This window comes from Monodelphis domestica, chromosome 6 (genome assembly GCF_027887165.1).
Source record: "Monodelphis domestica isolate mMonDom1 chromosome 6, mMonDom1.pri, whole genome shotgun sequence".
Lineage (NCBI taxonomy): Eukaryota > Metazoa > Chordata > Mammalia > Didelphimorphia > Didelphidae > Monodelphis > Monodelphis domestica.
The window spans coordinates 158,335,491-158,356,586 of record NC_077232.1 but is presented as its reverse complement, the minus strand read 5'-3'; the positions used below and the strand labels follow the sequence as shown (position 1 = coordinate 158,356,586).

At 45.8% G+C, this 21,096-nt stretch overlaps 1 protein-coding gene across 5 annotated transcripts in view; it reads right to left on the bottom strand.

Annotated features, from left to right (window-relative positions):
- Window positions 1–21,096, bottom strand: part of JADE1 (jade family PHD finger 1) — a 90,149-nt gene that overhangs the window by 35,150 nt on the left and 33,903 nt on the right. For 3 of the 5 annotated variants that reach the window (XM_007496355.3, XM_056802699.1, XM_056802700.1), the window contains exons 3-5: window positions 13,922–14,007; window positions 9,305–9,462; window positions 1,443–1,630 (exon numbers count right to left, since the gene is read on the bottom strand). In XM_007496355.3, coding sequence (XP_007496417.1) covers window positions 1,443–1,630; window positions 9,305–9,462; window positions 13,922–14,007 — 432 coding nt within the window. Of the gene's footprint in view, window positions 1–1,442; window positions 1,631–9,304; window positions 9,463–13,683; window positions 13,759–13,921; window positions 14,008–21,096 lie in introns of all 5 variants that reach the window. The other 2 variants (XM_007496353.3, XM_007496354.3) reach the window with 1 other exon arrangement.

The window sequence follows — 21,096 nt, the reverse complement described above, 5'->3', positions numbered from 1 at the left end:
AATCCCTTAGCAAATCCCAAGATGGTCAATACAAATTCGGTGCCAGAAGTGAACATCCCCCTGCCCCCTGGGCTCTGATGCTAGATTATTGCCATAAATGCGTTGAAAAACAAAAATCCCAGGTTGTCCCAGCAGGAAATTAATTCTAGGCCAGCAGAGCCGGCTGTGCAGCCCGGCCGGTACATCAGACGCAGGGCCACGGGCGTCCCTGGATCTCGGAGCCGCCTCCTTACTTCGCAGCTCAATGCTGCTCAGGAAGAGAACTTCAGAGGCAGGGCCTCCCCAGCCTCCAACACACCGCTGAGGAGTCCGGACGTGAGGGGTGCCTCCGGGCCTGGCCAATCTCTCACATCCTCACATGGGGAGGGCACTTTCCATCCAAACTCTTCCGTGAGTTTCCAAGGCACTCCGCTTTGAAAACACAAATGTCCTCCCTCTAATTAACATGTACTAGAGCAGCCTAATAAGACGGTGAAAACGAGAGTCTCCGGGCCGCCACGGTCAGCACAGAGCAGGGCGACGCGGCCGGCACGTTCAGGGAAAGGGGTCGAGACCGCGGGGCTGGCCGGGTCCATGAGTAGGTCTGTTGGCCGACTGTTGCACCAGCTTTGAATGTTGTGGTCTTTTATTATCTCTGCCCATTTGATGGTTATCAAGGGAAAATCTCCCAGTGATTTTTAATTAGCATGTCTCTGATCGTTACAGATTTTTAACCTTGTTTATGTAGCTATTGATAATCTGTGGATGTTTCAAGAACAGCCTGTTTTACATCCTTGTGGGAGATTCTCTGAGGAAAGAGCCCTCGGGTGGAAATCAGAGCACTCAGGCTCAAGTACTACCTCGACCATATACCTGTCACCTTGCCAACACGGGGAAGCATCGTTTCTCTGCTCTGGATCTCCGCTTCCCTCATCTGTAAAATGAAGAGTTTGGAACAGACAGCTTCTAGCATGTCCTCCAGGTGGAGTTGGGAAGACCCGGGTTTGAATCCTACCTTGGACACTTTCTTAGCTCCACTGCCACGTGCAAGTCATTCACTGAACCTCAGTTTCTTTATGAAGATAACAACTGCAGTGCCTTCCTTAGAGGGCTGCGGGAAGGCTCAAATGAGATAGTATAAATGAAATGCTTAGCAAATCCACAAGTCCTCTAGGAATGATGTTTTGCTGTTGCTTCTATAATTCTATAATTTCCATAATACGCTGAAATCCTCTGATCCTATTACACAAAATATAAACAATAAAGCTAGAGAAACAAAGTTGGGACCACACAAGCCTGTGCCTCGATTGCCGAGTTAAAGACCTTCAAGATCATCCAGTGGCCAACAGAAGCTCTTTCCGCGCTTTTATCCTCTTAGACTAAAGTTTCCTCTATTTGTCTTCAGTCAAGAAAAAACCTGCGGGGAAGGGAGGAAGGGGCTGCCGGGACCCGTATCATCTCACCCATCTCCTTGAACTCCTCGTTGGTCAGCTCCAGCCACGCAGTGTCCATGTCATTGAGGTCATAGCGACACACACTATCTGCCAACGTACGGATGTCTACATAGCCCAGCTCTGGAGGCTCCGAGCCCGAGGAGAGGATGTACTTCCTTGGCCTGATGAACATGAGAGCTTTCTCCTCAGACATTACCCTGAGAAACAGAGAGAAAATTAACTAATCGCTAAGGAGGCAGGCACCTATTGCTAATTCAGAACGGTCTGCTTTTTATTCCTTTGAGGGCATTAAAAACCCTCCTCCAGGGGATGTGGCAAAGTGGGGACATTAATGCATTGCTGGTGGAGCTGTGAATTGATCCAGCCATTCTGGAGGGCAATTTGGAACTAGGCCCAAAGGGCGATAAAAGACTGCCTGCTCTTTGATCCAGCTATAGCACTGCTGGGTTTGTATCTCAAAGAGATAATAAGGGAAAAAGACTTGTACATGAATATTCATAGCTGCGCTCTTTGTGGTGGCCAAAAATTGGAAAATGAGGGGATGCCCTTCAATTGGGGAATGGCTGAACAAATTGTGGTATATATTGGTGATGGAGTACTATTGTGCTAAAAGGAATAATAAAGTGGAGGAATTCCATGGAGACTGGAACAACCTCCAGGAAGTGATGCAGAGCGAGAGGAGCAGAACCAGGAGAACATTGTACACAGAGATGGATACACTGTGGCACAATCGAATGTAATGGACTTCTCCATTAGTGGCAATGCAATGTCCCTGAACAAGTCAGAGGGATCTATGAAAATGAACACTATCCACATTCAGAGGGATAATTGTGGGAGTAGAAACACAGAAGAAAAACAACTGCTTGATCACATGGGTCGAAGGGATATGATTGGGGATGTAGACTCTAAATGAACATCCTAGTGCAAATATCAATAATATGGAAATAGGTTCTGATCAAGGACACGTGTAATAATTGTGCGTGGGTTATGGGAAAGGGGGGGGAGGGGAGGAAGGGAAAGAATAGGATTCTTATAACCAAGGAATAATGTTCTAAATTGACTAAATAAATTTTTCAAATAAATAAATAAGATTTTTCAAATGAAAGACCCTCCTCCTCTCTTCAAGGCACTGAAGTCTACAATGACACCATCCAAATTGCCAAAACATACACACAAACACCCTCTTTTTCCCTCTCTCCCTCTCCTCCCCTCCCTCGCTCTCTCCCCCCTGCCACTCTTTCCCTCTCTGTCTCTCTTGTTCTGTCTCCCTCTCTTCCTCCATCTCTGTCTCTCTCCACCTATCTTTTCCTCTCTCTCCTTCTCTCTCCCCCTCCCTCTCTGTCTTTCTCCCCCTACTCTTTTCCTCTGTCTTGTTCTTTCTGATTTGATCTGTCTCTCTCCCCTCACTCCTTCTCTGTCTCTTTGTCTCTGTCTCTTTCTCCCCTCCTACTCTCACACACACACTCTCTCCTTCCCTCTCTCTGTCTTTCTGCCCCCCACTCTGTCTCTGTCTCTGTCTCTCTGTCTCTGTCTCTGTCTCTCTCTCTCTCTCTCTCTCACACACACACACACACACACACACACACACACACACACACACACACACACACACACAAGTCTCCCAGACCTAATGGCACAAATGAGGGTTAATACGTTAGAGTGAATAAAGGGCTAACACTAGAAGCAAGGAAAACTAGGTTCAAAGTCCTACCTTGAAGATAAACTCCCTCTGGGACCATGGAAAGGTTACTGAACCTGTGAGTGTCCCCAAGCAGCTCTCTTACCCCTTTAAGTTAAAGGAGAGTCCCTGCTGGTCATCACTTCCAGGAGTGTCCACACCAGAAGCACAGTGTAGTGGGTAGAACAACCTAACTGGAGTTAGGAAAACCCGAGTTTGCTCCCACCTCAAACACTTATTAGCTGTGTGACCTCTCTCAGTCTGTCTCCTCTGTAACATGGATAAAACAAGCTCTCACCATGAGACAATGCACCTAAAGTGCATAGCAAGCACTTTTAAGGCATGTTAATGCTCTTTTAAAGTTTTTTTTTTTGATATTTGCTACTCCTACTACCACTACCTCTGCAACTATTTCCAGTCCCACCACTACCACCACTACTTTTGTCATTATTGTTATTCAGTCATTTTTCAGTCACCTCCAATTCTTTATAGATCCATTTGAGGTTTTCTTGGCAAAGATACTGGAGTGGTTAACTATTTCCTTCTCATTTTACAGATGAGTAAACTGAGGCAAACAGAGTAAAGTGGCTTGAGCAGGGTCACACAGCTAATACGTGTCTGAGTTCAGATTTGAACTGAGGAAGGAGTCTTCCTGACTCCAAACCCACCACGCTATGCAGGATGGTGCCCCCTAGATGCCCCGACTACTACCACCACTATTACTACTTCCACTTCCACTACCACTTCTACAATGTTATCACCAGCCCGGACCAAAGAGAAATGTTATAATTTAAAACCAAGTCAGAGGTATTTGTAATTTCCAAACCAGAAACAGGAAGGCAGAAACATGGGACAAAGAGGCTTCCCCACACGCCAGCAGCTCTGGCCCCTCCACATCTTCAGACAAACACGGAAACCCAAGTTTCAAAGGATCAAGGAGGGAAAGGGGTGCCGCTAGGCAGCTATGGGGATAGAGCGCCAAGCTGGAGATCCTGGACTCGGCCACTTCCCAGCTGGGTGACCCTGGGCAAGTCACTAAACCCCCATGGCTAGCCCTTGCCGCTCCTCTGCCTTCAGTCGGATACTTAGTACAGGGAGCCCTTAAACGGATTCTTATTCATCACACCTCTCCCTGGCTGGAACCACAAGAGGAAGAGCCTCTCACAAAGGACGCCGGACACCACATTTTCAGGAGTGGGGCAGAGAGCTGCAGCAGCCGCCCAAGCGGTGAATTCAAGGACACTGGGAAGCCAGAGGAAGGAAACTGGCCACTCTGATGGGGGAAAAACCCAAACCAGGGTATATCCCAGTAATTTGTACTTGAAGTATGGCATGATCTGGGTTCATCAAGTACTAGGAAAATGATAAAATCTCACTTGGGGAGCCCTGGAGGACAAAAGTCTTTACGATGTCATTTCCTTGAGGGCATCGAAAAGTCCCCACACATATTGGATCCCTCGTAAATGTTTGCTGGGGACAAAGAGAGACTTCTTCAGTGACTGGAAGACTCCAGGGCGTTCCTAAAAGGTGAGGAGTCAATGGGTTAGACGTCAACTGGAGTCCAAAGAGAAGCTAAAAAAGCGATGGCACACAGCAAAGAGGCTGAATTGGGTGTTCACAGTCTGAACTAGGTTCAAATCCTTTTTATCTGAGGGGACTTGGATGGCAAGTCAGTCAATAAACATTCATTAAGGGTCTCCTATGTACCCAGACCATTCATTCCTGCTCTCTAGATCATGAGATCGTGGCCTGAAAGTTAGAGGGGACATCAGAGACCATCCAGTCCAATACCTCGTTTTATAGATCAGTAAACTCAGAGCAGAAGTGAAGGGATTTGCCTCAGATCGCACAGGTGGGAAGGAGAATCTTCAGCCAAGTGTTCTAATTCCCAAAGTCATTGTCTCTCTCCACTTTCTTCCACTGCCTCAATTTCCTCATCTACCACACAGGGATGGGGAGACAGGGGTCAAGGAGACGAACGAGACGGTCTCCGCCGTCCCTAGCAGCTCCACACCAACGCTCCTTATTAGCCTGTTCATTTTCAGAAGTTTGCACAAATGCCTCCAAGTTGCCCAAAGCACCCTGTGGACAGATTTCCATCGAAGCTAACAACAACCCAATTTATGGAGCAGGAGGTTTTATCCACGTCATATTGTTAAATGGCTCAACTTGAGGGATGTATTTCAGAAAGAGAGTGACAGAAGTTTGGAACTGGACCTCAGAGATCATGTAGTCCAATTTAGAGCAGAAAAAGAATCCCTCCTTTGACATGCCTAGCAAGCACTCACTCAGACTCTGCCTGAACGTTTCCAGGAAGAAGAGAGCCCTCGGCCTTCCCAAGGCAGTCCGTTCTCCTTTTGAATAGCTCTAATCATTACGACATTTCACCTGATATAAAGCTGAAATTGATCTCTTTTCAGTCTCCATATAGTGTTCCTGATTCTTCTCTCTGGAGCCAACAGAAAACTCCAGATAAAAAGATTCAGACGAGCATCTCTGCCCACTGTGTTCAAAAACCCACTCTCCATGGCTAGACCCCCTGCTCAAAACTAGGGGGAAAACCCAACAGCCCTCCGTCGAGGATCCTGAAAGCTGAGCACGGAACACCCGGCGAGGCACCTGTTTAGGTGGACATATACGCCTGCTGTGGCTAGGCGTGAGTGAGGGCCAAGAGCTTTGCTTTCTGCCCACTTCTCAGGAAGCTAGACTGGACCCTCACAGGGGACTTGACTCTTCCAGTTTAGCCTTTTCATATGTGGAACTCTAGGCATGTCACTTCACCCTCCATTGCCCAACTCTTCTGCCCTGGAACCAATACACAGTATTGATTCTAATATAGAGGGTAAGGGTTTAAAAAAAAAAAGCATACTAACTTCAGCAGCTCTGTGGTCTTAGAGATATGAGGATGACCTCAAAGGGAATCAACTGTCCCCCCACTGAGCCCAAGGAACCCCAGACTGACCCTTTACTCCAGATGGGAGAAATATACTGGCCGGGCAGTGTTAATAAATATTTATTAAGTGCTTACAAGAACAAGGCATCACGATTAAGGAGGAGGCTATACCATCAAAAAAGAAACCTTTATCCTCAGGCTGTTTACAATCGGATAGGGAATTTAAGAAATTGTATGTAAGAAAGCATGATTTTTCAATGGATTTCCTGATAAGAAAGAAGGAAAGGTTCTCAGAAACTGTTTTGGGGGAAGGGGTTATTGGGGAGAGGCAGAGGCAGAGAAATGATTAATTAAGTATTTACTAGGTACCAGGCACTGTGCTAAGTGTTAGGAATAGAAAATCAAGCAAATCAATCAGTCCCTCTACTCCTGTTTACATTCTAGCAGAGGAAAGACACCCCCAAAAGGGGAGCTGGAAATCTGGGAGGATGGGTGCCCTTTAAGCCCAGGCTACAGAGTCCAGAAGTTCCCAACTTGATTACTGAACATGAGAACCCCTTTTTAAGATCAATGGTCTCACAAATCCCCCCCCCATAATGGTAGTTTCATCCACCAAGGAGTTATGATAAGATGAAATATAAGACAGGAGGGAGGTGGTAGACAAGGAGAAAGCCCAGAAGATGGTGATCTCAAAAGAGATCCAAAGAGCCATCTCCTACTAATGGACAGTCAGGCGTGCCACCCCTGCTGGCTGCCACTGTGGGGATGAAGGCAGTGAGGAGCCAATTAACGTGAAGTGGGATTGGAGGCAGAATTCAGAATCTACGTCACAAAGCAGGAAGAAGACTAATAGTCTCAATAGAGAAACCCAGCAATAGGTAAGAGAGGCCCTTCCCTCATTAGGGACGCTGTGGTACTAAGGCAGGAACTCTGGGCTCACCCTCCAAGAAGCTGGGTTCCCATTTCAGCTCTGCCATTTCCTAGCTGGGTACCTTGGAGCAAGCCATCTGGCCTCTGAATGAATTTCCTCCTGGGTAAAATGAGGGCGTTTCGCTGGACGGTCTCTCAGTTCTTCCCATGCCTAGATCTATGATATAGATTGTCCCAGTCAGACACAAGATGGGACAGTAAACCAATGAATGAGAATGAGTCAGAGAGTTTGAATCTCTGCTTAAATGGGTAATAAATGTATGAACAAGTAAGCCAAGAGAAAGGACCAGTGTGTTTTACCTTGTAATTATCCTTAATGGGGGAACTTAACAAATAGCTTTCCTTTCACACCCAGGCTCCAACTCCCACACCAATCCCTCTGGGCTTTCTGCCATGGGTCGGCTTCTGAAGGTGGGGCAAACAGCAGGAACCAAAGAGATCTCCCATGTCAGAGATGAAAATCAGACTGTTGTCGATTCCTGAAATTCCTCCCTTCGTGTTCCCATTCCAGAATAGGAATACCAATGGAATATGGAAGTACAAATTTAGACAGATGTGGGAGGCACCTTTGAGATCTTCTAGTCCAGTCACTTCATTTAATAATAATTAAGCCCCAAATGATTTGTCCAAGGTCACACAGGTAGTAAAGAAGCACCAGAAATTCAAAACCAGCTCCTATCTACAAGCTTAGCGCTCTACCAGCAAGTAAAAGAATCTATCTTTCCTGAGGACAGGGACTGGTACTGGGAGCTCTGGACTGAGGAATTCCCTCTATCAATGCTGGTCAGTCCCTTCATAGCAATTTATCTAGACTCAGAGATCTGTGAGAGATTGACCTGCCCAGAGTCACAAAGTCAGAATGTGTCAAGAGGCAAGACTTGAATCCACACCTTCTTGGATCTGAGGCCAGCTCAATGTCCACTCTGTCTGGCATATAGTGGATATTTTTTTAATTGAGTTAAAGCGTTTGGCATGTCTCCAAATTTCCCTACTACAGTCTAAGGAATTCTAAGACCTTGCCCTCCTAAAACATATAAATGAGGGGGAGAGAAGAGGGGTGGGAAATCTTTGCAGCCAGTTTCCTTGATAAAAAGTCTATTCCTAAGATATACAGAGAATGGATTCAAATTTTTAAGAATAAGAGCTAAACCCTGATTAACAATTGGTCAAAGGATATGAATAAGCCCTTTTCAGAGGAAGAAGTCTTAGCTCTCAAGAGCCATTTAAAAAAATTATTTAAATCACTATTAAAGAAGCTCAAATTAAAATAACTCTGGGGTACCTCCCCACATCTATCAGATCAATAAAGATGATGAAAAAGAAAATGTCAAATGCTGGAGGGGCTGTGAGAAAGCAAGCACCTTGATGCCCTATGTGTGGAATTGTGAAATGGTCCAGTCTGAACTATATTCCAAAAGTTATTCACCAAACAAACCCTTCAATGTAGCAATATCCAAATTAGGTCTAAGTTCCAAAAAGACAAAATAATGAAGAAAAGGATCATATGTTAAAAATATTTATAGCAATAAATTTTGTAGTCACAAACAATTGGAATCTAATGGGGTATCTATCAACTGCAGAATAGCTGAGCAAATTTACAGTATGTAACTATAACTATATACACACATTATAACATATATTCTATTTATTACATATATATAAGATCCTGTGTTATAATACATCACTATCTACAGTAATATATGTATACATACTAAATAAGCATATCATGCAATGGAATACTATTGTGCTTTAATCAATAAGGAGAGGGAGTTTCAGAGAAACCTGGGAAGACATGTATGAACTGATTAGAGCAGAGTGAAGTGAAGCAGAACAATTTCTACAGCACTACTGTAATGCACTGATTAATGACAGTTTCATGGAACTCGAGATGAAAGATACTACTGAACTCCTGACAGAGAGGTGATGAACTCAGATTTTTTTTTTACATTCTCCTCCAAGAGGGGAATTTGTTTTGCTTGATTCTTCATGTCTATAACAGGAATTTTGTTTTTCTTTCTTTCTCTGGGGACAGGGAGGAGGGGAGAGGGAAGACAGAAGAAAGGATTTTCTTTGAAAGAAATGTAAAAAAATCAAAAATAGAAAACCTTCCCTCTGGAAAATCCAAAATACCTCTGGAAAATCCAAAAGACAATGGAACTCAGCAGAATGGTCCCCATCCCCTGAAGTGTATGCCTACCACATTCCTCTTTCACTTTTATTCTCATCTAGAATCACTGCGCTACAATTTTTTGATAAAATTTCAACATTTATCCTCTATGGCACCAAGAACCATGTAGATACTTAGGGGAGGGAGTAAGGGGAGAGCAGGGGAGAAGAAGGAGGTATGGTTTATGGCGTGTATCTTTCTACCTGGCCACAGGTTCTGGAATGGTTCCTGGGCTCACTGGCACCTGGACTCCCTTCTCCCATTCCTGCCTCCAAGGGTCTGCCAACACATAGTATTCATCTGGGTTCAGCTGGTAGGAGTCATGAAGCTTCATCGCCGTGATCAGGTCTGTCCTGAACACCTGCAAAGGGAGAGAAAAGAACGCTGACATTTGATATTTATATTTCCTGTTCACAGAAGCTTCTAGCTCCAAGGAGACCATGCAGGTGACAAGGTCCCTGTAGCCACATGAAAACGACCTGACCTATTCCACGAGACTTTTAGCTCAACACCCATTCAAGCTGTTCACACTGGCAGGGAGTGGAATGGGGGGACCTAGCGACCATGCTTGGAATTCCCTGACCCCTGGGCTCTCCTCTCCTCAGCCTTGTTCTGCTCAAACACAGTATGGTGTCTGGAGAAACACCAACAGCCACACTCCCCCAAAGCTGCCCCAAAAGGACTCTCCACTTGCTCTGAAGAATGCAGAAAGCATGCACTGGAAACCTCTGGAGGGAGGTGGTTAAATTAAGGATGTTCTCTTAGCAAATGTTTACAAACCTAAAATTCAATGCAAAACTCAAAACAAGACTTTCTCAAACTCCATAAAAGCCTAGAGTCTGAACCTCTACTCTCAAACCAGGCACTCCTTTGACACCTGCCGGCATAGTGCTAACGCGCTGGTTGTCTTCCAAACATCCAGAGCCTGCCTATTTATCTCTTTACCTGTCTGTCTGTCTGTCATTTGCCCACCTTCCACATGTCTATTTACCTGTCTTGTCTCTACCTCTAGCGAGCTACCTACCCAGCTATTCAAGCATCTGTCTTATCTGTTTATCCATCCGTCCATCTACCTGTCTGTCTGTCTGTCTCTGTGTCTCTAGCTATCTACCTACCTATCCAAGCATCTGTCTTATCTATCCATCCATCTTGTCTTTCTGTCTATCTCTGTCTACCTACCCAACCATCCATCCATCTAGTCTCAGACACTTCCTAGCTTGGTAAACTTAGATAATTCATTTTCTGCATGTGTTTCCTCAAGCACGGATAATTATAGCACGCAGCTCCCAAAACTGTGGCAAGGATCAAATGACAGCCCATGCATAAAGCACTCTGTAACCCGAAAAGGGCTTTCTCAAAATTGGCTCACCAGCTGACCCAGGATGGATGACAAGGCAGAAGTTAGTGTCAGCTGGGACCAGGTAGGAATCTGGCTCTGAGAACTGTCAGAAGGGATATTAAAAACGATAGTGTCCCCAGCCCCCGGAGCCAGAACTTGTCTTGGCACTACAGTGCTCACTACAGTGCTAAATCAGAGACAAACAAAACATCCAGCAAAAACGTGCTAGGTCCCACACCTTCCCTGGGCACACCTTCTCTCTGTGGGGTAGCGGGTGCATGGGAGAAACATCTCAAGAGCCCTGAGAAGTCCACCTTGGACCAAAGCAAAACAAAACCAGAAGAGCAGCAAGGCGCACCTCTTCCAAGCGAGCTCCTGCACTTCCCATCTCGACCAAAGGAAACCCAACACCTCCAGAAAAGCTCACGTGCAGACAAATGCATCTGGGGGCACTGAGAAGAAACAGGGTTTGCCTCCTGGCCCCGAGCAAAGCAATGGCAACAGCAGAGGCAAGAGGGCAAAAGCGTCTTCCCACTGGCACCTCTGAGCCTGGGGGCTTGGGGCTGGTGCAGCAGCTCTGACCTTGGCAATGAGACTGGCTCGAGAGGAAAGTATCCATCTGTAAACTCCACTCTGTTTACACAAGCCTCAAGTCTCAGTGCCAGACACCCTGCCCAGGACAAGGGGTGCTCTCGATCTCTCTCTGTTTGTCTCTGACTCTTTCTGTCTCTCCCTCTCTCTCTCTCTCTCTGTCTCTCTCTCTCCCTCTCTCTCCCTCTCTCTCTCTCTCTGTCTCTCTTTCTCTCTCTCTCTCTCTCTCTCTCTCTCTCTCTCCCTCTCTCTCTCTCTCTGTCTCTCTCCCTCTCTCTCCCTCTCTCTCTCTCTCTGTCTCTCTCTGTCTCTCTCCCTCCCTCTCTCTCTCTCTCTCTCTCTCTCTCTCTCTCTCTCTCTCTCTGTCTCTCTCCCTCCCTCTCTCTCTCTCTCTCTCTCTCTCTCTCTCTCTCTCTTTCTCTCTCTCTCTCTCTCTCTCTCTCTCTCTCTCTCTCTCTCTCTCTCTCTCTCTCTCTCTCTCTCCCTCTCTCTCCCTCTCTCTCTCTCTCTGTCTCTCTCTCTCTCCCTCTCTCTTTCTGTCTCTCTCTCTCCCTCTCCCTCCTCCCTCCTTCCATCTCTCTCCCTCTCTCTCTCTCTCTCTCTCTCTCTCTCTCTCTCTGTCTCTGTCTCTCTCTCGGGCTCCTCTAAGTCCATGTTGGGTACATGCACAGGGCTCCAGAGCTGACCCTCTCCAAGGACTCATTTTGTCCCAGAGCAAACCAAGATCACCATAATAAAAGTTTAAGGCAGCATTCCAGAAAACAACAAGGGTGACGACAAAACAGGTCCCCCCTCCCGCCCCAACGCTACCACTCACTCCCAGAATGCCCACAGACTGAGGAGCAGCCAACAGCTGTCTACAGAAGCATCACAGGGCGAGGGAACAGCTAGAGGAAGCAGCGCACATGCCCCCAGTGCAGTAGGCAGCTCCCTGAGCTCGCCCTAGCCCCACCGAGCAGCTGATGGACGGTTCCCAGCTCCCAGCTCCAGCCATCGCCAGGCAGAAATCTATGTTTTCTGTAAGTCCTGCGGACTCACGATAGACCCCAGCTCAGGGGAAGGAGGCGTTTGGCTAAAGGAAGGCAGGAAAACAAAAGAGAAGAATGAAGGAGGCCACCTCCGCCCCTACAGTCCCCGCACCCACAAAGGGCAGGTCGGGGAGGTGGCGGCACCGAGAGGGAAGAGCCGGCCCCGGGCTCATGAGCGGGCAGCATCAGTATTTTCAAAGGGCAGCGTTTAAGGGAAGGACTTAACTGGGAAGGAACCAGTCGCATAATTGCATTTTGATGAAAAACTAGCCCACAGAGAAGGGTTTTGCCAAGGGCCGTAGGTCCCCTGGCAGGCTGCTTGACCCTGGAGCCCCACACCACATTTTTTCACACTCTCCAGCAGGAGGAGTCATGCCATGTCCTAAAGGTACAGCCCCTGGGGCACTGGAATTTCAACCCATCAAAAGCTAACTCATTCATTCCCCCTTATTTTCCAGTAAAATAAAACAAACAGGAGGAGTGAGGTCTGGGGCAACAGTTAAGGAAAAGGAGGATGGAAAGAAGGAAGGAAAGAGACACAACCATAAGCACTAGAAAGGATTCAGAACAAGAGGAAGGAAAGGGACCCCGGAGGGCCGCACTGGAACCACAGGCCAAAACCAATGAGTGATGGGAACACGAAGGCTTAATGCCCTTTGGATCCCTCTTCCAAGGACCCAGATGCTCCCAAAATAATGGTTTTCTTCCTTTTTTTCACATCTGTCCTTTTTTTGTTAAACCCTCACCTTCCATCTTAGAATCAATACTGTGCACTGGTTCTAAGACATGAGAAGGTTAAGGGCTAGGCAATGGGGCCTAAGTGACTTGCCCACTTTTTTTTTTCATTTTTATACCCTTACCTTCCAACTTAGAATCAATACTGTGTAATGGTTCCAAAGCAGAAGAGCAGTAAGGGAAATGTAATGGGGGTTAAGTGACTTGCCCAGGGTCACACAGCTGGGAAGGGTCTGAGGCCGGATTTGAATCCAGGACCTCCCATGTCCAGGCCTGGCTCTCCACCCCTGAGTCATCCAGCTGACCCTTTCCATGTTTTTTCCATAATTACCGTTTTCTAGGAGAATGCACTATCATCTTGATATTCCAGCCCCCCGAGTCTCCCTAGCACTTCCCTCTGAAGTCCTTGGAGTGGCAGGGCAAGCTGGAGAAAAACTAAGCCTTCCTCCAAGAAATCTGCCTTCCCATCCCGGTCACTCAGTGGTTGCCGTCGCCTTTGAGCTGTTTAGAGGAAACTGGAAGACTTTTCAAGGAATCTGCCCCCGTGTCCCTCGGGCACAAAGAGGCTCACTTTGAAAAATGCCGAAGATCAAGGCCCGTTTCCTTCCTTGGTTTACATTCCTCAAAGCACTGCAAAATAGCAGATTGCTAGATGGACAGGTAAGTCCTTAGCAAACATCCAGGCCAGCAGCAGTGAGGGGCTATGGAATGCACCTACAAACCAGTATTTACCAGGAAGGGAAGGGAGACAGGAAGGGGGACGTGGGAGGGGGTCAGAGGATGGGAAGGGGAAGAGAGAGAACCTCAAAAACAATTCCCAAAACAAAAACTGTTCAAAATGACATTGGGTTGGTGCCAAAGAAGCCAAAAAGTCAGGGCTAAAACTAACTTGAGGCTGGCAGTGACTGTAGCAGCTGCTGAAATCCCTGATCTCCTGGCCAGAGGGAAAGTTGCTGGGTGCCAGCTGAGACGGAGCAGGAAAGGAAAGAGAATAGAATTAGGAAGAAATGCACTCAACAACCAGGTCTGTGTGCGTGTGCACGGTGTGCGTGTGTGTATGTGTGTGTGTGCGCGTGTGCGTGTGTACTTCCCAGAGGCTGCAAAATCTGATGCAATTCAGGAAATACCTCGGAGGGCTTGCGGTCTTCATGTCTGGAACATGAGTTTCTCCTGTGTCGTGATCTGGACTGCTGGGACCAAGTCGTAGAGAGGCCTGAAGGTATAAAAATCCAAATGGAAGCAATGAAAAACTGGACCAACCGCTCATCCTCCATAAAGCCCCTCTGCAGGATCCTCAGGCCACCTCTTCCGGACCCCGGGTCAAGGACACCTTTCCTCCCCGCTCCAGTTCACCCTACGAGCCGGCCCCGCTGTCGGGCCAGCGGAGATCTCCACGGGCCCACCATGAGCCGCGCTCTCGGCTTCCTAACTGAAGGGACCGGGAGAGGAGGGCCTAGGAGGCACTTCAGTCTGGACTCTGAGAAGGGAACTGTACAACGTTTCTATTTCCAAAACAAGTTTCCTAAGATACAATGCAATTCAATAAGTATACAGCGTATTCCAAAGTCTTCGTGGGGTTTAAAACTTTAAAGGGTTAGGGGCAGCTGGGTAGCTCAGTGGATGGAGAACCAGGCCTAGAGACGGGAGGTCCTGGGTTCAAATGTGGCCTCAGACCCTTCCCAGCTGGGTGACCCTGGGCAAGTCACTTAACCCCCACTGCCTACCCCTTACCACTCTTCTGCCTTGGAACCAATACCCAGTATTGATTCTAAGAAGGAAGGTAAGGGTTTAAATTTTTAATAAATAAATAAATAAACTTTAATGTGTCCATCTTATATGTGTATAGTTGCATATATGCATGTATAGACAGTATATAGTGTATAGGTATATATATATATATATATATCTCTCTATTATATATTTATAGTGTGTCTATAGTACAATACATATTATATATAGCTATTATATGATATTATATATACATATACTCTCTATACAGATTATATATATATATATTATATCTATATAGAGAGAGTATATGTATGTAGAAAAATATATACTTTCTATATACATACATATACATAAGAGAGTATATGTATATAGAAAGTATATATTTTTCTACATACATATACTCTCTCTATATATAGACAGATAATCTATAAATTCTCTCTACACACATACTCTACATATATACTCAATATATAATCTATACATGTTCCCTATATATAATCTATGTATATACTCTATATACATATTCTATATATGTAATCTACATACTTTATAGATAATCTATACATATACTCTATACATACACAGATAATCTATATAAATGCTCTATATATTCCATATATAATCTATATAAATTCTCTCTATAGGTCGTCTACACATATACATAATCTATAACTCCACATACTTTCTATATAAATATTCTATACAGACACTCTCCATATACATAGACATCACACAGCTGTTATCTCCAGTATGAGATCCACAGACCTCTGGAGAAGGGAGATTTCCCAGGATAGAGTGTATTCAACAAACACACACATCCACATCTCTGCATCCCTCCCTATATATCTCCGTGCCTAGAAGGCCGTAGGAGCGGAGAAGAAAACTGGACGGAAGCCCGAGGTCTCCCAAGGTCTCCCTAGCGCGCCGCCTGCTCACTTTGCAACTGGGGGAAGGCAAACCCGGCTCGAGTAAGTGCCCCTGCTCGAGGGCCCCCGTTTCACACTGTCAGCTTCCAGAAGCAGCGCTCCTTCCGTCATTGCTCCAGGACTCCCCCCAGGCGTGCCTGCATTCTGTGTGGCCCCTCTCCAGCTGCCCCTGAGCTGCCCAGCAGGACGGCGCTCCCGTCTAGCTCCCCGACAGGGAGAGGTGAGGATAAATGCCGGTGAGTTCGCTCTCCTCCCGACCTCCCTCAAGGCAGAGCATCTCCTCGTGCACAGGTGGCTCTCCTCCCTCTCCGGCGTCTAACTCGGTCACTTACCGAATTGAGAGTGACAGACGTCACCCCGGCCAGCGGTCAAAATAAAGACTTGGGCAACGCATCACAGAGGGCAGGTGAAAGAGGGGTGCCAAAGATATGAATGTTAAAAAGGAAAGAAATAAAAAACCGTTCCGGGCTCCCAGGAGCCCACATCCTCTTGGGATCGAAGGTATCCGTGAAAAGCAGAGAGGGCTAGCCCCAGCCATTGACAAAAGCCACCAAAGCCCTGGCAAGCTGCAAAGGGAGGGTTAAAGTCCGAGCCCTCGGACCGAGGTCCGCCCCGGTGCACCTCCCAAGATACCCCGCTGCCTTTCAGCTAATACCTCCATTTCGCTTAGTGAGGTGGAAAAAAATACTTTATTTGACTTGAATGAAACCTTTTCAGGGCACTATATCACTACATGCAACTGTAGCAAGAATTATTATCCTCGGCCTATCCCCAAAATATAAAATCCAAACAGAATAAAAATAAAAACTTGGCTTTTGCTAGAACAGGCCACCACAGACCCATTCCTGGAGACTCTGTAAAGCTCTGAATATAACAAATGGCCACCCTTTGGGACGGTGGCCTTTTAAAACACTTTCTCTGCTTCCCTGCCTGGCCTGGCCGTCCGGAAGCCCCTTTTTTGTATTGCTCCCTCCCTGTTCTGTAGGGTCACATCTCCATCTTCTCCCCTGAGCACTCAGAGGCTAAGTCCCATCTCCCCAATTTCTAGATGGAGAATCTAGCCCGGAGGCCACTTCCTCAATTTGCCTGAGGTCACACCGGCCATAAGGAGCTAAGCTGAGTCTCAGACCCTGGTCTTCTGCCTCCAAATCCAACCTGCTTTCCATGACACCGCGGGAATCCGCATGGGTAAGTCTTCTGTGGCCGAGAGTCCCCAGGAAGAGGAGTCCCAGACAGGTTATGATCTAGGCCAGTTTGGGAGAGGAGCCCAAAGATGAATGAATGAATGAATGACCCCACTGAAATAGTTGAATGATATAAGCTCCTACAAAGCCCAGGAACCTGGGAAAGACGCAGACTGTAGAAAATGCTCCTGGCCACCAGGTGGCACCATGGATTGAGAACTGGAACCAGAGTCAAGAAGATCTGAGTTCAAATACAAGGAGAGGTGACCCTGGCCAAATGATTTGTCTTGCTTCCATTTTCCTTAATCTCTGCCTCTATAAAATGGGGATAATAATCACACCTACCTCAGAGTTGTTGTAAAGATCCAATGAGATCCTATTTGACATGTTCTCTGCAAAACCTTTAATGCACTACAGAATTGTTAGACATTATGGAAGCTAAAGAGTGTCCCTTTGGAATGGTTTTCTTTAGGAGCTTAGAATTTTAACTTATACCACTCATGGATGGACTATCTTAATATCACCTTTTTTTTTTTGCCTACCCTGAGCCCTCTCTACCCTGGCTTAAGTCGTTCTCAAAGCAATCTTCCCCACGTTCCTCACTTCCCCCAAACCGGGTCCTCCCCATGTTCCTTAACACTGACCTAAGCAGTCATTTGTGTGTTTCCCTCAAAATAATGAAAAGTGGGGCTCAAAAGAGGGCAGAAACCCTCAGTGAAATGATCAGCCCAACATGCAAAGAAATGTTTAAAAAACCACTCTGCCAGCGAAACAAGACAACTTATCAACACTCAGGCTCCAGGGTCCAGGATATGAAAGAGCAAAGTATCCCAAAAAGTGGGAAAATGCCAAAGATGTGATCCTGCCAAGTGGAACCAGAAACCAGGATTCCAAAAGTCTCCTCAGCATCCAAGTTCAGCATTTAGGAAATATACATTGCCCTATCCCTTCCTTGTCCCATCTACCTGGAAATAAATGATCATCAAATCTTTGGTGGCCATTTGATGGGTCTTTTCTGTCGACTGGAAAATTAAGATTTTCTCCATATATGACTGAAGCTGCAATTACCATTTGATTTCTAAAATCATTGACCAGTTCTAAAATTCTTCCAAAAAATCTGTTTTTTAGCATTCTGAAGCAAAACGAAATTTATATTTCTTCTTTGAGAGAGATAAAAGCTAGCATGATGGAAAGAGAACTAGAAACTTAGGCAGATTGACTAAGTCAAGTTCAAATCTCATCACCACTACTTACTGTTTCTACCTCTCTGGATCTCTTCCTTCTGAATAAAATGATGAAGTGGAACTAGAGGGTCTCTAAAGCTCATTACACCCATGTGGATGAATGTAGATAACTCAAAGGTCGACTGAAACACAAAGAAAAGCAAATACCCTTTGGAAGTTTTACCTTGGGGAAATACAAGAAAAGGAGGAAAGGGCACAGGCAAGCTGTATGGAATGGATATTTGGGGATAAAGGCAGCTGGAGTGGCACAGAAGATGACTGGCACTAGCCTCTTAAGCAGCGGTCCCTAACTTTTCTTGAAAAATTCCCTTTTTTAGAAGAGATGAGAAATATCTTCTACCCCTCAGAATCGCTGCAGCCTGAGAACAAGAGATGAGTTAAACGCAAAAAGAGCCAGAAGGACTATATTCAGACACAGCAGATGAGTATGGCAACAAAACACACATCTTCACACACAGACAGACACACACACACAAACGGGGCTAGAGACAGATCCCACCCTAAATAAGCATCTTTGCACTGTGGATACACCGTGGTGATTCCCCAGCGCTGCTTCTATGACAGTGCCTCTAATTATCTCACAGGCTGTCAGGAAATTCTCAAAACATTTTCAACACAAAATTAATTTTGATTCGCTGGAACTAAAAACACACAATCCCAAACCCCCAAACCCCAACAACATGCCTGGCGGTCCAACGTCAGGGTTGTGTCAAGAGATCGAATGAACCTCGGCCGGGTGTTACAACTGTCCCAGGCCTTGGAGTCCTGGACTTCGCCTCGGCCACATCACCAGCCACTTGTTCCTTCTAAATCTCAGGTTAAGATGGGGAAGCAAGGTTGGCTTCGCATCTTGGCTCTGCCTGCAGAGTACTGACATTCGATGATGACAACCGACTTAGGAGATCAGCACACCAGCCATAAGGCACTTCTAACTGCCAGGAGGCGAGCGAGGGACTCGGAGAGTTGGGTACAGATGCCTGAAACTGGGCTATCACTGTTTGTGGCAAAGTTGGCTATATGACGGCCTAGCTCTGACGTCCCAGGGACAAATCTGAATGTAAATGTATATTTTTATATATAAATATAATGTCAAAGACCGCCATGCTTTCCTGCCCCGAGTCTGTGACACAGAAAGATCCTCAGCGTGAATTGGCGATGAATTGGGCATTATGTGGCCTCCCAACCCTGGGAACTCCTCTCTATGTACTTCCCTGGGGTTGTGTTAGATGCTCCCGTGGGAAACTAGAGCCCAGGGGAGAGTTGTGGATTTAGGCAGCTGAGGGCATAAGCAACTTGTAAGCAGTGAGTTTGCAAAACTCCAAGATTTCAGGCTGGGGATCACCTAGTCCAACTCCTTCGGTTTATACATGAGAAATCTAAGAGGAAAGTGACTAACTTAGCAAAGGCAGGTCATGTAAGGAATAAGTGGCAAAGAGCTGTTAACCTGCCACTTGCCCACCCTCCCACACACCCAACCTAGTGAGTCTGGGATCATCTAGCCCAAGGTGGCGGCACTAGAGTATTGGCGCTCAAAAATAGCAAAGAGAGACCCTTTCTTTACCTGTGAAATGATAAATTCCAAAAACTACTTTTTTAATTTCCTCCATGTGAATGGAGTACATTATATTATGTTATTATGATAAGATTCCATTCAGAAAGAAGGCAAATTTAGGCATCATGTAAGGCCATGATGTCAAACTTGAATAGTCCCATGTTGTCTTAGATAACCACACGTTCACATTATCTAGGTTGCATGGCATTTTTACTTGTTTTACTTAATTTCCCAATTACAGTTTAATCTAGTTCAGGCCACACTCAATTTTGGCTGGCAGTATGCAGTCTGTGAGTGGCAAGTCTGACACAGATTCTGGTATAGGGGATAGAGCGCTACACTTGGAATCAAGAGAAGGTCGAGTTCAAATCCAACCCTTGACAATTTCTAGCTATGTGTCTTAAATTCTGACTCAGTTTCCTCCCCTGTAAAATGATGACAACAAACCTGTAATATCTACCCCCGTAAAGCTAATGTCACAAACAAGTAAATGCTTTAAAAAGGTCATAAACATTGGTTATTATTATCATTCTACTTATTTCCTATTTATAATCTCATGGGATGTTCTACTGAGACCGACTATAAGCTTCCTGAGGGCAAGGGCTCTTTTGTTTGTCTTTGTATGTATGCACCAGGACTTGTACATGGTAAGTATCTAATAAATGCCTGCTGCATGGAAGGTGAGAGCTAGAAAGGACCTAAGAGATCCTATACACTGAACCGTTTTATTTTCCATATGAAGAAACTAAGAGAGATGATGTTCCTTTCTAAATGTCACACAATTAACTTAGGAACAAAGAACTATTCTCCAAATTCCTTCTCTATCAACCCATTTTAAGAACTACATCAAAGAAGAGAAATAGGAAATAAATTATAGTGATACCCAATGAAATCCACACCTAATGACTTTTGGAGTGTGATATTTTCATAGGACCAAAGATCTAGCCCTGGAGGTGGCGTGAGAGGCCACCTAGCCTGACCCTCCTTCCCCATTTTACAAATGAGGGCCTTAAGCATCACAGAAGTCAAGGCCTTGAATTAAAATCACAAACCTATTAAGCATTAGAGGTTGTATTTGGACTCACATCCACTGACTCAAGCACCTGCATCAGCTCTCCCCAAATGTGAAAAAAGCTCAGGTCATTTAGTTTAATAGCGTTAATTTACTTGCACCTTCAAAACTTTTTAAACAAAAGTCTAAGAAATAGATGAGACTCACACAGAATGAGCAGGCAAAGAGGGATGAAGATTGGTGTGAGTCGTGAGGGGTTTGCAGATCCTTGGAGTCTTAAATAAGAAAGGAATTCAAAGAGAACAGACAAGAAATGAGGATGTTTTGACATCCTAAATGTTTTCTAAGCTCCTCCTCTTCTTCCTTCTGATGCAGAGGCCTAGCCACCCCCATAGGCCTCTTCTTGGGAAATGAGTTCATGGATTTTGTCACGTCTGTGCCAGATCCAGCTGGAGCACAAGAAGGCACTGCCTTCCCCTGCCAAACTGAAGCTGCCCAACAGGTCTGATAGCAAACAATCTCAAGGCTGGGTGCTTTGTGGCTTCGTGGACACCCACTAGCCACGTCTACACTCAATCCTTCTGAGTCCAAAGCCTCACACAATCTTTCATAATAATTCCCTTTAAAAAAAAGGGCAAAGTTCAGTGTTTCCT